Below are 20735 nucleotides of genomic sequence, written 5' to 3' on the forward strand. Positions count from 1 at the left end.
ATGGGACTTTTCCATTAAAAAAAAAAAACAACTCGATTGTGTGGTTCTCAAGCATGAGCTTTGTAGATGAGAACACTGTGTCCCAGTGTCAAAGGCCAGGCACACCTGCCAGCGCTGAGAAATGGCATTCACAGGATCCAATAGCGGTACAAATTTCACACTCACCGGCTTTCATCTTGTCTTATGACTGTATAGAATTCCAGGAAAAGAAGTGCCACACATTCAGACTAGAATTATGCTGACTAGAAATATCACCTGTCCCTGCTGTCCCAGGCCAAGGTCACAGAAACTGAAGGTGTAGTAGAACTTTTACCCTTGTAAGCACTTCTGACGGGTATTCCCCTAAGTCCCCCATGCTGGTCAAGGCAATTATAGATTTATGAACTGCTGAAAGGGCATCTCAGGCTTCTTGCATTCTGTGTGTTTAACATTGATTTTTGTTTGTTTATATACTATGGGGATCTGGGAGATAAATATTATATACCTGCCTCAGGCAAAACCATATAGTAAGTTTTTCCTCAAAAGTGTTTATTTCTTTCTAGTCTATCTCGAGATGAAAGTGTCTATGGCTAACATGACAAGGGGTCATTTACTTGGGGAGTTTTTTCTGACATTGAACCTTATGCCTTTCTCTTCTGATCTTGTTTAAAAGGTAAAAGTAGTTGAGAGTTCAAAATGTATCTTTTCCTGAGTGTACAGAGGGTTGGTAGCTTCGCTTTTTCCACAGGAGCTATAGATATTCGTATCTGTGCATAAACACAGGAGTGTTCATGGTATTAGACGTCAGTAAGGACCAGCCCGTCCTTCCTCCCATGCTTTAAAGAGACGAAGGAAAAAGAGAACAGACGTGGGTGATGATTTGCTTCAAGGCTGTCAGGTTGGGAACAGACAGTTCAGATGCCTTGCGGATGGATTTGCATTCTTAGGGCTGTGGGAGATGATTTTAAATTTATTTTTAATTGCTTTTTAGGTACATTTTGACCAATTTAAAGAAGCGTTAATACTTATCTTGTCTAGAACCCTGTCCGGTGAAGAGCACTTTCAGGAGTCAGGTAAGAGCACTGACGTTTCTTCTCTGTATTCCCCTTTAAAAGATATCCAGGCGCGGGCTGGGAATATAGCTCAGTGCTAGAGTGCTCACCCAGTATGCACAGGACCCTGAGTTCAATCCCCAGCTCTTCCCTCCTCCCCAAAAGAGTTTGAAAAATTTTCTGGAGGAAAAATGTGAGGACCTTGAAGTACGCATGTGGAGGATTTGGGACGTCCGCTCTTCATAGACGGGGCCATTATTTCCAGAGACTTCTCTTTTGATATCATCCCGAAAGCCTTGCAGCTGTTAAACTCTAAAATGAGACCTCTCTACCACAGCTGCACATTGTAGCAGAGACCATTGGATTATTCCTAGGCAAGTGTCAGAGGGTATAACAGGAACTCATTTTTGGCTCGAGCAGAGTGAAGCTGAGTGGTAATTCCTCCAGCCTTACTTCCTGTGTCTATGTGAGCAATGATCTGGGGAAAAGTTTCCTGTAAGAAGAAATGTGGCCACCAAGAGAATTCTATATGGTCCCACTGAGCAGAAAACCCTCTGCTTATAGGCATGGCCACATGATGGTTTAATGATGTCTGTGTGACCCCCCCCCACTCTCAATATATATATATATATATATAAAAGAAATATAGTGTATCAATATTTCTAGCACCTAGAAGAACACTTAGCCTTCATAAATATTAAGTAACTGTCATGAAAGAAGAATAAATGTTGTACCTCATTGTTTTTTTAAAAACTTCTATATATTGTAAGATATCTAGTTACACATCTCAAAAGAGAAACGTGTTGTCAAATATAACCTAAAATGTTATCAATGGTTAAATGTATTCTAATTTAAGTGTGTTCAAATCTGGTACCGGTGTATATATGCTTTAAAATCAAAGAAATGTGATAAATATTTGAGGGAAATTCTAAAGTGTAGAAACTCATATTTACGTATAGAGAACTATGACATCATTTGATTGATATGGGCTAGGGACAGGGTTCTAGCTGAAATGCGGCATCAGGAAATTTAAGGGTACTGTAACTTCTGTCTCTTGTAATGGGAATACCGTGATCATACTTGCTTTCCCCACCCATGCATGGGTAGATGAATTACACCTCTGTAAACCTGACTTTAGATACAGAAAACAAACAAAAAACTATAGTCCCGTCTGAGCAGAGATCATTAGCATTTCATGGAGTCCTTTAGTGTGACCTGTTTATGTGGAACACAGATGGGAACTCATTTCTTCTCTTCACCAGCGGTCTGGGTCTCCACTGTACTTTGTAAAATGCTCCAGATTTGGGTCATGCATCTAGGCTTTACCTTTAACCATGTTATTATCTACCCTTAGTAAGGCTGTTCCTGGACCCAGGGCTTGATACAACTTCCTGGAAGTTCCTACTGAGCCTGGGGGAAAGTTCTTGCATTCTTTTAGGCTAATAGCAGGATGTCCATAGGTGATCACTGCCGGAATATGGATGGACTTCTGTTACTTGTGGGATCTCACATCTTCTTGGTATTATTGATTTTTAAAAGTTTGTTACCTTGATAGCAATTATGTTAGATCTGGGAGCCCCGGATAGAATGGTAGATTTGGGCTAATACGAGGATAGGCAATTTAAACTATTTTGTGTCCTGTGCTTTCACATGGTTTGGGAAGGGGGCAGCCTTGGCATTAATCCATGGGACACTTTCACCATCCTTTCTTGAAAACCCATACTGTCTTCTGATAGAAAATTGCCACTGTCAAAATACAGGTTTGTGGTGACCACACATGGGGAGGCTGACCCCAGGGCTGTACTGTGTTGGAGCCCAGCAATAGCAAAAGCTGCAGGAGGACCATGAGCTTGGGAACTGCCGGAAAGTCAAGCTGACAGTGCTAGCTGCAGAGGGTGGCTTCAGTACTCCAGGTGGGCTCCACACTGCGCAGACAACGGCCATCCCTTGGACCAGTCTTTCAGGATCACGGAGAAAATGCTTTTTTTTAAAAAAAAAAAAAATCATTTCACCATGTGACGGAACTGTTTCCAAACCAGTGTAATCCAATGGTTAGATCCCTATGGACAGGACAACATTTTAGCCAGTGTCTCAGTGATGCTGTTAACCCCTGTTAATCCTAGCAGGATACACATCCAGAATGGAGTCAGTGCCTTGAGTACTTTATCTACTAGGAGGCTTGGGTTGTGGCCCCTGACTCTCACACTTCCTGCTTTGTTCTGCACATCGCTGCTTTGTCTGTCACTGGCCTCTGTCTTCCTAGGCCCGCCAGTTGCTCATGGGTATCAAGGCATTCTTTGCACCGAAACGTACCCCCACCCATTTGGAATCTGATTCTTCTACCACTCAGATTGACTGGTTTGCATAGCAGGCTATCTGAGTTCATCCCTGCCTCCCCCTTCATGGTAATTATCGTCCTTAAATGATAGACTGCAGCATTTAGGACTAGAAAGAGCCCTGCCATTTTATAAAAAGCCAAATGGAGGCATAAAGGAGGGTCGAGCCTAAGTAAAGTCCTATGAATAAATGACAGGGCAAGGGTTAATACTGTGTCATCAACACATGTACAGAACCTAGTTTTAAGTATTTTTTATGTATGTGTGTGCTTGGGTGTATGTATGTGCACCCTGTGTGTAACTAGCACTCAAAGAGGCCAGCAGAAGGCATGCGATCCCCTGGAGTTAGAGTTACAGGCCATGGTGAGCCATCATGCGGGTGCCGACAACCAAACTCCAGTCCTCTGCAGGAGCAGTAAGTGCTCTCAAGTGCTGAGCCATCTCTCCAGCCTCCAGTTTAAAGACTTTGAACTTTCAGATGGATGAGCAGGTCCTCAGTCTGTGCACCCCATCCCAGAGTCTGCCAAGGGGTCCAAGGTAGCAGCAGGAGGGAGTGACCTGTAATTAGTTAAGCCTGACTGTCGGGACAGAGCTGCCTGCATCCTTGTATCATTGGGAGCTCAGAACTTAATTCCTGTCTTCCCACACGGACCTACATGTGTTGTTTGCCACGCCTTTTGAGATCCAGTTGGACCTGGAGAGAAAAGACAAAACTGGGGAGGGGACTAAACAGACAGGGCCGTGGTGTACAGGCTGAGAAACCCAGAGAGTCACGAACTGATGGCAGCAAGAGTCCTAGAAGACAAAACGTCCCGTGTCTGTATTAGACAGGCGTTCTAGAGAAACGGGACCAAAGGGATGTGTATATGCGTATGCAGATAGAAATACTGCTTATAAAACGGAGTCTCCTAGGCTGTCTTACACGTCGGTGCCTGAACAATCCAACAATGGCTGTCTATGTACTAGAGAGGCAAGAACCAGGGAGCCCAGGTATCCCGAGTTAGCACCGAAAACCCAGAAGTGCCCACCCCTGGAGAGACACCGGTATTAGGTACCCTTGAAAGACCCAACATGCTAGAGCCTGACATCTAGGGAGGAGAGCAAAAAATAGCCATAGAGCCACTCGCTCACAAAGAATCGGGAAGGCAGGGGTCACACACATTCTCAGCTCATTCATTCGACTTCTTTTGAATCCTGGCCACTCTTGGAAGGGCTGTCACAGCCCACATGGAGTGTGAGGGCCATTCCCCCATCACGTTCTCCCACGTCAGTGCTCTCTGGCAATGGTCCTGCAGGCACACACGTGTTTAGTCAGTTACACACGTTTCCTAATCCACTCAAGTTGACAACCCAATCAACCCTTGAGGTACTCGACCAGGCGACAGCCTCGAAAAGCCTTCTTGGTTTGATGCGAAGAACCTGGATCCAAAAAAATGCTGGTTCAGCCTTTTCAATGGTGTGACCTCATACATCACACCTTTATGGTCTTAGATCAGCTGGTATCTAAAAAGTGGTTAGACCCCTTTCAGCTTTACGGGTCACTTATGATATCTCCTAATGCCTGAATGACATTATTTCAATCTAGGGGAAAGCCACAAACACTAAGCTTTCTCTTTCTGTAAGATTTTACTTAACATAAGTGGACTCGGAAGAGTTCTTCTGAAGGGCAGATGCTCAGTGTTTCACGCTTCTGTCTCCTAATAAAAGGCAGTTGCACATAAATAATACAAAGCAAAGCTCTAAGGGGATTTGAGAAGCTATGGAATTAACTGGTTATTTTTAACTTCATAGTCTTGGGCTCTACCCTTTGTAACTTCTCTTGTGTAGTTTTTAGCATCTTCATAACTCTGGCCATTGTAATTCTAAGGCTGTAGTAGTTTTTTCCTATACAAAGGACAGCAACAATGGAGACAATGAAACTTAGATAAGGGCAGGAGAGGGAACTGTCTGTGCTTGGGTGTCCTCTGTAGCCTCCAGCCTGATTGGCAGTGACAGTGGTAGGACTCCCTCATAGCTGCTGCGTGTGCTGTTTAATCTTTAAGTCATGCTTTTGGAATAAGAGGGGGCAACAACGTATTAACTAGTTATTCAGTTTGTAATGGCTTTGGGTTGGGGGGTGCGGGTTGTAGTGGAAATACTAGCCTGGCTATACAATGCACGGCGCCCACACACTAGCCTGGCTATACAATGCACGGCGCCAACACACTCCTGGCTTCAGTCTCTAGATCTTGGCTTTTTTTTTTTAAATGCATCTTCTACTAGGTTTCTGATGTGAAGTAAATGTTAGCATAATGCAAGAAGCCCCCTGAAAATGGCTCTCCTTTGTTGGCAGGAGGGGGGGAGCTCAGCCTGGGAAGAGCCAGCTCACTGGGAAAACAGGATGAGGCATTGTTCTGGCAGGTGGTGGTTTCTGTTACAGAACTTTTATGTTCCGAGTGCCATTCCATTTAATTGCAGTTGTTTTCCTTATTTGTCAAAAAGCCATAAATGCAACCAACACGCCCTTTTATTCACTTAGCAACTACACAGCAGAGTGGGTTTCTTGGGCATGGGGCAAGATCCTGATTCATAGCGATCAAAGATGTGTTTGCGCCTGCATGGACGTGTGCTAGGCCAAGCTCTGGAGTCTAGCCGCAGACTTGGTAAGCCATCATACATATAGCTCAGAGGCTTGTCTGTGTCCGCTCTTTGCCTCAGATAAGAACATAGGCTCTCTTCTGATTGTAAGGATCAGAAGTTTTCTCTAAACTACCATCATCACCATCAAAATCAACCATAGAAGTAGGTGCTAGACTGTGTGTATCTGGGCATGGTGGTGCATGCCTGTCATCTTAACGTGACAGCTGAGGAAGCTGAGGTAGGAGGAACACAAGTGCAAGGCCAACCTGGGCTGTAACAGCGAGCTCCCACCTTAAACACAAAAGAGGGTCTCTGTGTGTTGTGAAGCTGGACACACATGTGCCTACTGGTGGTCAGGTAAGATGCCAGAGCCTTCGCTGTAAGCTGTAGGATGCTTTTCGCTAATCAATGCATTCTTCTCTCAGATTTCATGATACATAAATAATCATGGATGCGCATGAAGTGTGTATAAACGGATGCTCACTTTGGATAGTGTGTGTGTGTGTGTGTGTGTGTGTGTGTGTGTGGTCGAGTGAGAAAATGTTGGCAGTGTGTCAGTAGGCAAATTGTGGCTTATGTGTATAATTGGGGTCTAAGCAGTTATTAAAATGCCATAGAAGGCTGCTTATTGTTCGGATGATTTTACTAAGGATAAAGGGCAATCTTTAAAAAAAATTCCATGCAGTGTCCTACAAATACGTATGTTACTTGAGGTTAGTAAATAGGGTGCAGAGAATCTTGATAATGAAACAATGTGCTCGGTACCCGTGTGTTTCATTTCAATTGCGTGCATGTGGAAGGAGGCTTCTGCACAGGGGACATGAAGGACACGGGAGTCTTGGAGAGTTGGCTCATCCGCTCATAGCAGCCTGTCCACAAAGGGACAAACAGCTAACAGGGAAGAGAAAGTTAGGATCAGGTCAAGACCCGGGTGGCTCCGGTTTCTGAGCTGAACAGTCTTATTAGACATCTGCCACAAATCCGACGTGTTGGAAGAAAGTAAGGCTGAGGAGATTTCTTCCTGACTCTGCTCAGCCAGGTGCCCACCGCTGGGTACCTCTTCCTACGCTAATGGCTTCAGGCTGCCAGCATCTCCACAGCAGCCTGGGCGGAAGGGCTAGAATTTGGGGAGGAGCTCCTGTGACAGGAGCCGCTGGACAGGACTGTGACCTTGCTCCACAGACACTAGTATTTTCCCTCTTTTCAGAAATGAAGGCTTCATGAAGTTAAGGACTCCTATCCCCCAAGATCCTGGTGGTAGTATCTCACCCCAGGTTTATTTAATGCCCGCGTTCTTCCCATAAAATACAGATGCCCCAGAAAGTGTTACAGTCTAAGCAGATAGGGAATCCTAACACACAAAGGTGCTTGTAGAGAAACGTGACTGGTCATGTTTAAATTGGAAGCTGCAGTCAGTATGAGTTACGTGACAGCACAGGAGGAAAGACACCATGAAAGTTGAGCCAAGAAGTTCTTTGAAAACTTAAGCATCAGGGAAGATCCGGTCAGGGAAACGGGGCAGCAGCTGTGGAGCCTCCTCACATAGGTCATGTGGTCAGTCCTCCTGGAGAACCCTGAGAAGCAGTGTAATTGTTATTGGTGCAGATCTTTTCGTGGCCACAGATCCTTGGCTGCTCTAAGTCTGAGCTAGACTGTAAAACTGGCCCAGTTGGCCCAGGGCGTTGCCACACCACACTCCTCCCCTGCTTTTGGCTAGCTTTCCCCTCAAAGCCTTCCAGATCCGGCAGAGCTGATCAGAACCTCACGAAGCGTGCTTTTGTCTCTCTTCCTGCAAGGAGCATCTCCCAGCCAGTTAAGAACTAGGATAGACGCTGCTCCTAGAATTCGGTCCCTGCATCCAGGGAAAGCCTGAGCAAGATCAGTACACAGGGACTCCAGAGACAGCGAGTGTTCCAGCAGCACACGGGAGGTGGCGATCCAGTTTTAGGAGGGAGAGAAAGTGAGCCTGACACAGGATTGTTCCTCATGCTTCTGGGAGGTGCGGAGGAGTCAAGGCTATGAGCCTTGTTCTCTTCCTGACACTGGCTCATCCACTCGGGGTACCATTGTCTGAGGCACTGTACCTCAATTTTAGTTTTCCTGTAGGTGCTGGGCCTTCTGGTCACACGCCATCCATGCCCCTGCCTCCTCTCTGTAGCGTCTCCTCTTAGGATGAGCTATAGAATAATGATGAGACCTATGTGCTTTGTTGGCCTCCTAGGTGGAAGAGAAATGAGTGGGCGTTGTTTTTCGTTGCCCTCTGAATTCCCCACTTAAAATCTTTTCTTTCTTACCTGCTTTGTAGAACCTGTGAGTTTCCCCACCTTACTCAAACATCTTTAGAGACTTGAATCCAGGTTTCTCTTTGTTTCCCTACTTCTAACCGGGTGCTTGGTTTATGGAGTAAACAGACATCCAAACTAGGCCATGTGGGACTGCCTCAAAGCCATGACCCTTCTCTAAGCTTTTCTAGGATGGAAGAGACCCCCCAAGAGGGATCGGGCTTTTCTAATGCCGAATATTATTTTATTGTCTTATTTTATGATTTATTTCGTGTGTAGTGTGTGCATGTTCATAGGTGTGTGTACGTGCGCGTGGAAGCCAGAAGTTGTCATTGAGTGTCTTCCTTTATCCACTCCTCACCTTCTTATTCTTTTCCCCCTTTGGTTTGGTTTTTCCAGACAGGGTTTCTCTGCAAGGCCCTGGTCGTCCTGGGACTTGCCCTGTAGACCAGACTGGCCTCGAACTCCTAAAGATAATGCATGTCAAGATATTTAGCAATGCGGTAAGAAGGAATATGTGTAGCACAGGATAAGCGATCACTGTTTATATCAACAATGATGATAACATTCATTGTGATTCTTTTATCACTTAGAGGGTCCCTCCTTTTCATGGATTAAAGGGGTGCATCACCAATACCCGGCCGCACCTGATTTCTTTTAGACAGGGTCTCTTACACTCTTAGCCATCCGGTGCAGCTCCTCCAGAGGGGCGTAGCTCTGAGAAGCTACACTGACAGGCCAGCAAAGCCGCAGGACCCTCTGCTGCCACCCTACCCAGAGCGGGGGTTATAGGTCCAGCTTTGAACTGGACTCTGATGGTCCGAGCTCGGGTCCTCCTGCTTGTGCAGCAGGCTCTTTGCCAGCTGAGCCTCCAGAGGAGGACCGTCCACCCTCCCCTGGGGGTCTGGCCTATGCTGAAGGAAGCCCTGAGGTGAAAACAGTTCCATTTCTTCATAACCCCACATTATCTGGCATCAAGAAAATCATTCCCAAATGAAACCCCAATAAACGGTCACTTCTGGGTTCACTCCCAAAATAAATCACCTTTGCCCCAGGGCAGCAGTTCCTCTCATGAGATGTGCTATGTGGGCAGACCCTGCGCTTTTCAACTTGAGCGTCTGAGGATACCTTGAAGTCCCACAGTGGCCTCCTCTTTGGATTGCTGCTGTTACCTTGGGACGCCCAGTTGACTTCGTTGGAGAGAATCATAGTTCTCAAAGGCTCCCCGCAGCCAAGGCCGTTGACCTTGAACGTCCTCTCTGGACCTTCTTACTCGCAGGGTCTCTCCTTCCCTCCTGTAAGCTGAGTGATGCTGATGTTCTCAGAACAGGGATGTGTGAGTGTGTGATGCTGAGGGATAACCATTTCTAACTGCTGTGGTGGCCTGGTTTGTATTAGCCACATGGGGTCTGGGAAACTCTGACAAGGAATCCTTAATAATCCACCTTTCTTATGTGCATGCTAACGTCTTCATTCTAGTAAAATTTGCTTAGGGATTGGAAACACATGCACACGCACACACACACACACATGAGCTGATTAGATATGTGTGTGGGTGCATATACACATATATAGATTCTGTATATACATATGTAGATTTATAGAAGTAATCTTAAAATTTGCTTGCAATTGGTTATTACAATAAAATATCATTTAAGAGATTTTAAAGTTCCTGAAATTAAAAAAAATAAGTAAATAAGTAACCCCCAAATTGACATCATTTCCTAGCAGTTCACATTGGCCACCTTTTTTTTGTTTAGGTTCCATCAATGCTCCCTGCCATCACAGACGGGAGAGTTAATAGCCAGGGGGCCACTTTACCCACAGATAAGCTTAGGAACCCCATCTTCATTGGCGTCTGCAGAGGCTGTTGCTTCCCATACTTTTCATGTTAGAAGCAGTGCACCACACAATAAGAACTCCGTTGCCTGTTCTGTCCCCAGCTACAACCTAATTCTCATACTTGGAACGCCCTGGGTTATACGTTTCCCTATTAATCCTTTCTAAGCCCTCATAGTCACTAATGGTGTATCCTGTTGTCTGCCACTAAAATTTAAGACCATCTAATAAATTAAGGACGCTTCTGCATTGCTTCCTGTCTGACCAGCACCTGTGGGTGTCAGCTGCCAACCAGGAGCTCCGGTGTCTGTGCCACTCCTGAATACACACAGGCTGACACACTCACTTCTGATGAAAGGTACCTTCAAGTGTGCATGCTATTTTCAATACAAACTGTGTGTGCTTAAACACTTCCTGGAAGAGAATCTCTCCATCTAATGGAATGTCTTGGCTGGGACTTATAAAGAGCTATATATTAATATTGCTGGAAATTGCATAGCTATCATAAATACTTCACTCTTAGCTTTCCTGAACATTTCAGAATGTTCCTGGTTGCATCTGTGAGCACCAGAGAATCTGAGTTTGTGCTCAAGGAAGGACACAGGGGAAAGGTAGACAAGTAAACAGGGTCATCTGCCTTCCCAGGGATGCTGAAGTAAGAGTCCACCACCCCAACCTTGCTTCCATTGAGAGTTAAAAAAGGGTTTTATTCCTTCAGCTCATATCTGATTACACACGCTTGTCCTGATGATATATGTACACATGTCATTTAAAGCACTTGTGTCTGAGTTCTGGAGCGTGCTTAGACTGTCATGTTCAAACAGGACCTAGAGTGTGTCCTCCTGAGAGTCAGTGTGTCTGTAGAGACAGACAGTAAGGCAATAGATCATTGCCACTCTTTTATATTTTAATAGAATATTTTATTTCCCCTAAAACTACGCAAAGCCTTTGCAAATCTTGAGGATGGCATTTGAGCGGAGTGAAGTATTTATCTGTATTGCTTTAAAGCTTCAGAGTAGAGCGTGAGGGGCTGGCTGGTGGAGGTGGTCGCAGAGGAGGTGGCGCCTGTGGCAGCCGTAGAGGTGATGGTTGTAGACGTGGTGCTTGGTGGGAGGGCTGGCGGTGGCAAAAGTGAAAATGGTAATTGCTGAACTTGAGAAGTGTTACTCTTGAACACCAGAGTTCTCCTGAGATGGAGATGACTCGCTTGGGCATGGCCCTTTTTATTTACAGGTCATTGACATTGAAAACAAAAGAAGCAGGATACCATTTTCCTTTCTTTTCTTTATTTTTTTTAAGATAAGATTTCTCCCTGAAATAGTCCCTGCTGTCCAGGAATTCACTCTGTAGACCAGGCTGACCTCGAACTCACAGAGATCAGCCTATCTCTGCCTGAGTGCTGGGATTAAAGGTGTGCACCACCGCTGCCCAACTATACCATTTTTTTTCTTAATGTGGCTTTCCACTTACTATTTTATTCCACAGCTTTTTTTTTTTTTTTTTTTTTTTTTGGTTTTTCGAGACAGGGTTTCTCTGCAGCTTTTTTTAGAGCCTGTCCTGGAACTAGCTCTTGTAGACCAGGCTGGCCTCGAACTCACAGAGATCCGCCTGCCTCTGCCTCCCGAGTGCTGGGAGTAAAGGTGTGCGCCACCACCGCCCGGCTTATTCCACAGCTTTTAATTTTATAATATTATAATGAAATCTTGGTGCCAGGTTTCACAGCGGTGAGGAGCTGTCAATAATTGATTAGAATTCTCAGTGTGAGTTTAGTCTTTGTGCTGCTCTGCTTATCTGGTAGATCAGAAAGGAGAACAGTTAATAAAGGGGTCCCTAAAGTGGGAGGGAGGATGTTTTGCACTAATTGGTATGGACACTAATTTCCCGAACTGTACAAGGTCCAGGACTTACTAGAAGTTGTCTCTTGGTTAGATATTTTTCTTCTCTTTCTCTACTTCTTTTGCCTTCCCGTGCTTAAAGCCACCAGCTTAAGAAACAGAAAATCAAATGTCGTCAACTCCTATATCCCCTTTTTGATAGGGAGTTCCCTGTAGCCCCAGCTAGCCCCGAACTCACTGTGTAACTGAGGACACCGAGGTTCGGGGCTTCCTGCCTCTACTTCCCGAGGGCAGGATTACTGGAAGACCACCATACCCAGGTCACAGGGAGCTGGGGATCGAACCCAGGACTCTGTGATTGCTAGGCGAGCACTCTACCAATCAAGCTACATGCCCAGCCCTCCTGACCTTAGTATGAGCTTCTCAACCCATTTCTTTCTGCTATCATCGCTTCTGTAACTTGCAGATGCATGGATGCAGGGACTCCGGACCATCAGAAGTAGAAACCTCGCTGCATCCAACCTGAGGACTCATGCGCGCCTCTGGCCACCACAGCTGGCCACCACAGCTGGCCCACAGGGCTGGATTATTATCCTACAAGTGTCAGCTTGCGGCTACTTCTCATGTAATGCGGCCTTAACTCTTGTCTCCCTGTCCAGACTGCTCACTAGAGGCTCAGCCCAAATATGTTAGAGGTGGCAAGCGTTATGGACGAAGATCTCTACCCGAGTTTCAAGAATCTGTGGAAGAGTTCGCAGAGGTGACAGTGCTCGAGCCACTAGATGAAGAAGCAAAGCCGTCACACCTCCCAGCTGGTGACGGCAGTGAGGTAAGGAGCCTGTCATAGTCACGGGTCTCGGGCAGAGTCATCCATCGTGGGCATGAGCACTCTAGCATGAGCCGGAAGTTAGGCGTTCATCGTGCAATCGGCTCTGCTCAGATATGGCTCCTTGCTCGTTTTCCCTCCTGTGCCTCTGAGGCATAGATGCTAATCTTCCAATTTGAGTGTTTTCACGCATGTCTTAGGTTTTGAAAAGTTGATATGTCTGAGAAGTTGCTATGTCTGTCCCTTGTTATGTGTATATACCTCGATTTCAGTTATTGTCTGCTATTCTCCTAGCTTTCCTTAGAATTGTATCTTTCCCCATTATGCTCCCAACCCTGCTGCCTTTTATAGTGACTTATAAAGCTAACCAATGCTGGGGAGATAGCTCAGTGGGTAAGAGCACTTGCTGCATAAACTTGACGAGCTGAGTTCAAATCCCCAGAACCCATGTAAGAAGCTAGGTGGGATCACACATATGCCACTGGGCTTGGAAGTAGGGTAGAGGCAAGAAGATCCATGGTGGGGTGGTAGAAGGATAGGAAGGAAGTTATAGATGAAGACAGTAAGAATGCTGGGGGCTTGCTAGTGGTCAGCATAGTTCCAAGTAGAGATGTAGTGAGGAGCTGCGGGCTGCGTTCCCGCAGCCCGGCTTTCAGCCTCCTGGCTAGCTTATGCCCCGAAATAACAACACACAAATTGTATCCTTTTAAACACTGCCTGGCCCATTAGGTTCAGCCTCTTACTCACATCTTAACTAACCCATATCTAATAATGTATGTAACACCATGAGCGGTGTCTTACCGGGAAAGATTCAGCATGTCTGACCTGGTGGCTGGCTTCATTGCATCTCTCTCCCTGAGGAGAGGCACGGCAGTCTGGCCCAGAGAGCAGAGGCATGGCAATTTATTAACTTCCCTTCCCAGCATTCTGTTTTGTCTACTCTGCCCACCTAAGGGCTGGCCAATTAAATGAGCCAGGCAGTTTTTTTATTAGCTAATGAAATCAACTCAAACAGAAGACCCTCCCACATCATGGAGAGAATGACCCTGCCTCAAGGGAATAAGATGGAAAATGCTAAGACAGGACACCAATGTCCTCTTCTGAACTTACAACAGGCATGGACACAAGTATCCATGCACATACACGTGCACATATACCACCATACAAGCATACATCTCACATACATGCATGTACACAGATTTAAAAAAACTAAAATTTTCACTGTCTTCACACTCAAACCATGAAGCAGCTTCCATGATAGAAGAATGGAAGTCACGTGTTCCATTTTTTTCAGTATTTTTTAAGATTCACTTATTGTATGTGCACGCTGTGCATGCCTGTAGCCTGGGGTGGGGGTGGTGTCAGAGATGGCATCAAAAACTCCAGAACTGGATTTACAGATGGGTGTGAGCTGCCATGTGGGTGCTGGGGCTTAAACCCGGGTCCTCTGTAAGAGCAGCCAGTCCTCTTAACTGCAGAGCCATCCCTCTAGCCCCATGTTTTGATGTATGTAAAAGAGCCTGCATCTTAGCTTTTGAGATGTGGTTCAAGCACTTGGGTTCTTGCTTCAAAGCATGGGCTAGGGCTTTTCCCAGGGATTGGCATCTGACAGAGATTTTCCTCTTCCCTGGGCCTGTCACACCCTAGTGCAACCTGGCTCACACGCTGAGACCCCTGTTACATCCTGGTGCAGCTCGGGTCACACGGTGGCTCCCCTGTCAGACCTGTGTGCTGCTCGGCTCACATGCTACTGGTACCCTGTCACACCGGGGTGCAGCTCGGCTCACACACTGGCTCCCCTGTCTTTCTCAGTGCCCTTCTTTCCATCCTGCACACCGCTGTAATCTGCCAGTAAGGGAGAAACAGTAACATTTCTTTAGTCTTTCTTTATGACTCCTTTGCCAACATCCCATTTATAGAGCATGATCATGAATGCCTTGCTGAGCAAGTGCTAAATATTTCTTGCAAATCTCAACTCAGATTGGAGCTGTAAATATTCCAGACACGAATATGAGCTGGAAAAGAGACAAAGTACCTCCACTTTCCGGAAGTTTCTGCAGACTGACTGGGTGTGTGTGTGTCTGTGTATTCATGTATATTCATGGGCTTTTGGAATCCACATTACTAAGATCTATAGACTCACTCCCAAGGATGTCCTTAGCAACCAAGCATCCATCCTCAACATCCTAAGAAACCTACAAACCTAAAGGAAACTAGGACAAGCCCAGGTGTGGGGAAAGAAATGAAGCTGACAACAAATACTAAAAACAAAGAGAAAAAAAGGATGCTTATCTGCACCCTACAAATGAAGGTTTAGTGGCAGAAACATAAGGAGAAAGAAAAACAGCTAGAAGAAAGAAAGAGCTTACAAAAATGGAGTAAGAACAGTGTGGGTGACATGTGCCCAACAAGAATGCAGAGAAGGAGCACGTGGCCTAGGGCCTGCTGGTGCCCCAGGCAGATCAGCCTAGGACAGACCTGCTGGCCACCTCAAACACTCAGTTCAGCAGTCTCTTCCTTTCTTGGTCCCTTTGAAACGTTCAGACGGGGACTTTTGCCTGGGAAAACGCACATGCTCACATGCACAGGCATTTTGCATACAGTTTTAAGAGGGCAAGAATCTGTACATGCCGTGCAGTTGAATATTCATAACACCGTGTTTTCCTTGCTGTTGGAGAGGGTGTCCTCTTACTATGTAAAAAAATCTGTCTTATTGTGAGTCTGTGTGATATGAAATTTAATTGAGATATACATCTTGAAAAAGAGTCGACACTTTAAGAGGTAAGCATAATTATCTGGAAACCTTTAAGTCTAGAACCTTATCTCTTGGACTAGTGTCAAGATATTATTTCTTGGTGCTAAGAAACCCAATAATTGTTTATTTTTTCACACAGTAGTTTCTGCTTTCTCCCCAGGGATACCCAGACAGCCTCAGCAGAGTCAGTGTTCCTGGCAGTCTATTTCTTGCATCTTTGTTAGCTCAGTTACCGACTTATTGGGTAACTTCTTACTCTGCTGGGTTGCTATTTTAAAAGGTGAGCCTTAGGTTTCATATGTGAGTAAGCAAGAGTTGAAGCCGGAGGCAGGAGAAACTTTGCTGTTTGTGAAGTGTGACATGGAGAGATCACCTCACCCCAGTGTGCTACAGCTTCCTACAAATCCTCCAGAAACCTCAGTGGGGACCTTTTGATGCTACAGGCTGCCCTGTTCACCACCCTCTAAAAGAGCTGCAGCAGAGGCTGGAAAGGGTCCTTTCTCTGCAGCTCTGCTTCTAGCAGAAACTCCCCACTGCCATAGTCTGCTGCATCCCATACCAAAGCATCTACAAGGGTGCCAGGTACTCTCTTGCCTTGCCTGGCGAAGTTGTCACAACTGCTTCTTGTCTAAAAAAATAGGCTGAGTTGACCCTGCCATTTTTTGTTTTTTTTTTTACTGTAGATTGAACCCAAGCTTTGGTCATACTAAGCAAGCAATCCTCCACTCTGCGCCCAACACTATCATTTTCAAATCAATTTATCCCTTCAAGTTTTTTTCCTATTGGGGTTCAAAGGGTGAGGTGCATCACGCCCATCTGCGCTCGATGCGCTGCCATACAGTTCGTGGGCCGAGCAAGAAGCTGGAGATTTAAACACACAAAGACACACAGAGACACGGGTCATCCTTGAAACAGGAATGCCCCCTTCATTATGTACAGGGGCAGCTTATATAGGGATCCTTAACTGATAGCCACACCCCAGCCAAACGCACCAGAAACCACTCCCCTGCCATCGGGAACTCCTGTGGGTCTTGTGCTCAGAGCAGCTGCAGGCTGTCTCAGAGCAGAGGAAAACAAGTTGTTTACAGGAAATTCAGGATCTGGGGGTTCACAGCTCCCAGAAAAAGGGCAAATCCCACTTTGTGTGGCTGTGGCCTGTATGTAGCAACTTCCTTTTGGGCCACTAAACAGCTCCTGAATCGTGACATAGAATGCTTGGCTTTATAGTAGGCCTGTTTCTTGCTAGCTCTTATAACTTATTTTAACCTGTTTCTCTCCATCGACTTTTTGCCTTGGCACTTTTTACCTTTCTTTCATTTTGTATGTTTTCCTCTGTGTCTGGATGGCTAGGCTGCCTGGAAGCTGCCACCAGGCTTCTCATTCTCCCTCAAGCCTAGGTTCCTCCTCCTGCTTATTCTCTCTCCCTGCCAGCCCCGCCTATCCCTTTGCTGCCTAGCTATTGGTTGTTCAGCTTTTTATTAGCCCAAGCAGGTGCCTTAGGTAGGCAAGGTGAAACAGCAACACAGGTTTACATAACGAACAAATGTAGCATAAACAAATGTAACACACATTTATATAGTTAAAGTAATATGCCACAATGTAAACAAATGTAACACATCTTAACATAGTTAAGGTAATGTTCCTCATTAGTGACCCTGGCTGAGGTTTCACTCTTCCTGGCTGCCTTCTACAATGTAAACAAATGTAACACATCTTAACATAGTTAAGGTAATGTTCCTCACTAGTGACCAGGTTTACATAACGAACAAATGTAGCATAAACAAATGTAACACACATTTATATAGTTAAAGTAATATTCCACAATGTAAACAAATGTAACACATCTTAACATAGTTAAGGTAATGTTCCTCACTAGTGACCAGGTTTACATAACGAACAAATGTAGCATAAACAAATGTAACACACATTTATATAGTTAAAGTAATATTCCACAATGTAAACAAATGTAACACATCTTAACATAGTTAAGGTAATGTTCCTCACTAGTGACCAGGTTTACATAACGAACAAATGTAGCATAAACAAATGTAACACACATTTATATAGTTAAAGTAATATGCCACAATGTAAACAAATGTAACACATCTTAACATAGTTAAGGTAATGTTCCTCACTAGTGACCAGGTTTACATAACGAACAAATGTAGCATAAACAAATGTAACACACATTTATATAGTTAAAGTATATGCCACAATGTAAACAAATGTAACACATCTTAACATAGTTAAGGTAATGTTCCTCACTAGTGACCAGGTTTACATAACGAACAAATGTAGCATAAACAAATGTAACACACATTTATATAGTTAAAGTAATATGCCACAATGTAAACAAATGTAACACATCTTAACATAGTTAAGGTAATGTTCCTCACTAGTGACCAGGTTTACATAACGAACAAATGTAGCATAAACAAATGTAACACACATTTATATAGTTAAAGTATATGCCACAATGTAAACAAATGTAACACATCTTAACATAGTTAAGGTAATGTTCCTCACTAGTGACCCTGGCTGAGGTTTCACTCTTCCTGGCTGCCTTCTACAATGTAAACAAATGTAACACATCTTCACATAGTTAAAGTAATGTTCCTCACCAGCGACCCTGGCTGAGGCCTTACTTACTGGCTGCCTTCTCTGGGGCAGACAGTCCTGTGGCATTCGTTTTGTGAGCATGCAGTGTCTCTGCTTGCTGGTCGGTTTCTGCTTTAGCCTCAGCAATTGAAAGTTACCTGTCAAGGGGCTTGTTCTAGAATCTTTATCCTTTCTGCGGTTGCTGCTCATGCCTCCGGGGGCTGAAGAGGTGAAGGCATCTTCAACTCAGGCATCTCAGGCAATATAGAAGGGGAGGGCCTGGCCTTCCCTAGTGTGAATGTCAGGTGGGGATCTGGAGACAGACTTATGTTTGCAAGATGGGATGCTTAGCTGAGTTTAGAGGTCTGTCAGTTCCCCTACTTTCAATGGGTCCTGTTCACTGCCTTTCCCCACCTCCAAAAGTAGCTTTAGATTTTTCTCCATGAAGACAATAAAAAAAGATCAGAAACCTTTTATCAGGAGTTGAGCCGAGGGAGGTCTGGCTGTGCTCCCTGGCGGGAAACTAATTTTAGCTCCAGGTTGAGTCCAATCATGCTTTTCCTGAGGTCCTGTGGAAGGAGGTGTGCGTGGGTGGTCGGATAAAACAGTGTCCCACTCGCCTATCAAAGCCATCCCCAGGCACCTCACTTCCCACCAGGATCTCATCCTCTCCCGACGCATGAGCATGAGCAAGCCGGTGTAGAGTAAGGGCTCATCTTTTCTCCCTGGGGCTATTCAAAGGGGAGGCTGCTGCAGGCTGACGCTTCCACACTAAGGCTGTCATTTCTAGGCTGGGGGTGGTAGTTCGCGGTGTCTTTTTTGTATCATTGGTTGAGAGGCTTTTTCCTGTAAGTATAGCCATAATTATTGGTATTTCTCCACAGTAATTCTCTGCAATTGACCTGTAGCTCCACCTTTCCTCATATTCTTGGAAATGTCCACAAATGCAGATAAGTGTGAGCAAGGCTATTACAGAGACTGCGCTAAAGCAGCTAAGTTTATATTTAATGTAACCCCATGTGACGCCTCAGGCTTCATTAAGCACCAGCAGCTTGAAGTGCACATAGGCACTGCTCACAGTACGCCTTTGTTGGGAGTTGTGGGTGAGGGCCACATGGTCACAGGCCATAGCTGCCACGTCTCCTTTGCACAGAATGTATGAAAATAAGCTATGTTGGGGCTGTAGAGATACCTCAGTGGTTAAAAGAACTGGCTGTCCTTCCAGGGGACCCAAGTTCAATTCCCAGCACGCACATGGCAGATCACAGCTGTCTATAACTCCAGTTCCAGGGCCTCTGATGCCCTTACACAGACATACATGCAGGCAAAACACCAATGCACATGAAATAACATTTAAGAAAAGGAGGGAGGGGGAGGGAGTGAGAGAGAGAGAGAGAGAGAGAGAGAGAGAGAGAGAGAGAGAGAGAGAGAGAGAGAGAGAGAGAAGATAATAAACTTGGCCATGAGACAGTTATGGTGAAGCTTGGCTTTTGTTTCTGTTCGTCAATGTTCAAACCCAATATGAATAGTAAACATATTCATCATCTCTGGCCCTTCCCTATCCCCTGGGCTTCTACAAGGCAATTTGATTCTTTTCTTCTGAAAGCGAAAATGTCTAAACTAGCTAATTAAGCATGCCTCTCCTACCACGTGTAGTTTGCAAGGCAATAAAGCCATTCTGTAGGAAGATTTCTGGGGAGTCTGCAGTGCTAAATGTGGTCCTTCAGAAATTTCATTTGGAAAGCAGGACAGGATGTGCTAACTCACTGAGCAGGTAGAGCCCACCAGCAGCCGCGATGGGCCTGGTCTCCGATTTAGTGTGTTTATCTGCCGATGGGTCCCTTGGGAGTCTGACCTTTCATCTCGGCTGGGATTGAAAGGAAAGTGGCGATTTTTCTTTTAACGGGATCATTTTCACCCAAGTCAATTCAAGAGGACATTCTACTCCGAGTGAATCCTGGCCAACAAAGGGCACATTCTTGGTCCCAGCCTAAGGTGTGACTGATGAGATGGCTTTGGTTGACACTGTTTGTGCTTTACTTCATGAAGAAACCAAAGTAAGATTCTAGGTTTCTAAGAGTATATTTTTATCCCCTTTGATAAATAGCTATCAAAGAACCTTGGGCTTTGGGCCCATGTTTCCTCATAGGTAGCTAGCAGGGGAAAGAAAACACACATGCGCACGCACACGCGCACTTGCAAACACATTTTAATCCTGTTCTCCATTGGTAGGAAAGGCTGTGTAATTAATACAACTGGGGCAGGGACACTTTGCTTTCTGCCCTAGTTGAAAAACAGGGAACACCTTGTTAGCTGTTTTCCTCCACAGGGAATGAATTGGGTCTCGTAAGATCTTTATCAAGAACAAGGGGCTTTAAACAATTATTCTCCAACTGCAGACAATAATGATGTAAGTCAAAACCGTTGGCTCACACGCTGCAGTTAAGTGAGAACCTGGGAGAAGGGTTCAGTCTGATGGCCACGTTGGCCCGAGGATGTTCACGGAGTCCAGGCTTTGGGTTGCGTCCATGCAGGTGAGAGGTGGAGGTGGTTCTTGGTGAGTTAACCCCCACCAAAAAAAACCCTAAAACAAAAAACCGATTTTGCTGTCTGC

General features: G+C 45.3%; 1 protein-coding gene across 4 annotated transcripts in view; it reads left to right on the top strand.

Moving 5' to 3' along the window:
• Window positions 1-20735, top strand: part of Nin (ninein) — a 100212-nt gene that overhangs the window by 21608 nt on the left and 57869 nt on the right. For all 4 annotated transcript variants that reach the window (XM_038337322.2, XM_038337323.2, XM_038337325.2 and 1 more), the window contains exons 5-6: window positions 971-1052; window positions 12602-12771. In XM_038337322.2, coding sequence (XP_038193250.1) covers window positions 971-1052; window positions 12602-12771 — 252 coding nt within the window. The remainder of the gene's footprint in view (window positions 1-970; window positions 1053-12601; window positions 12772-20735) is intronic.

Source organism: Arvicola amphibius, chromosome 7 (assembly GCF_903992535.2).
Source record: "Arvicola amphibius chromosome 7, mArvAmp1.2, whole genome shotgun sequence".
NCBI lineage: Eukaryota > Metazoa > Chordata > Mammalia > Rodentia > Cricetidae > Arvicola > Arvicola amphibius.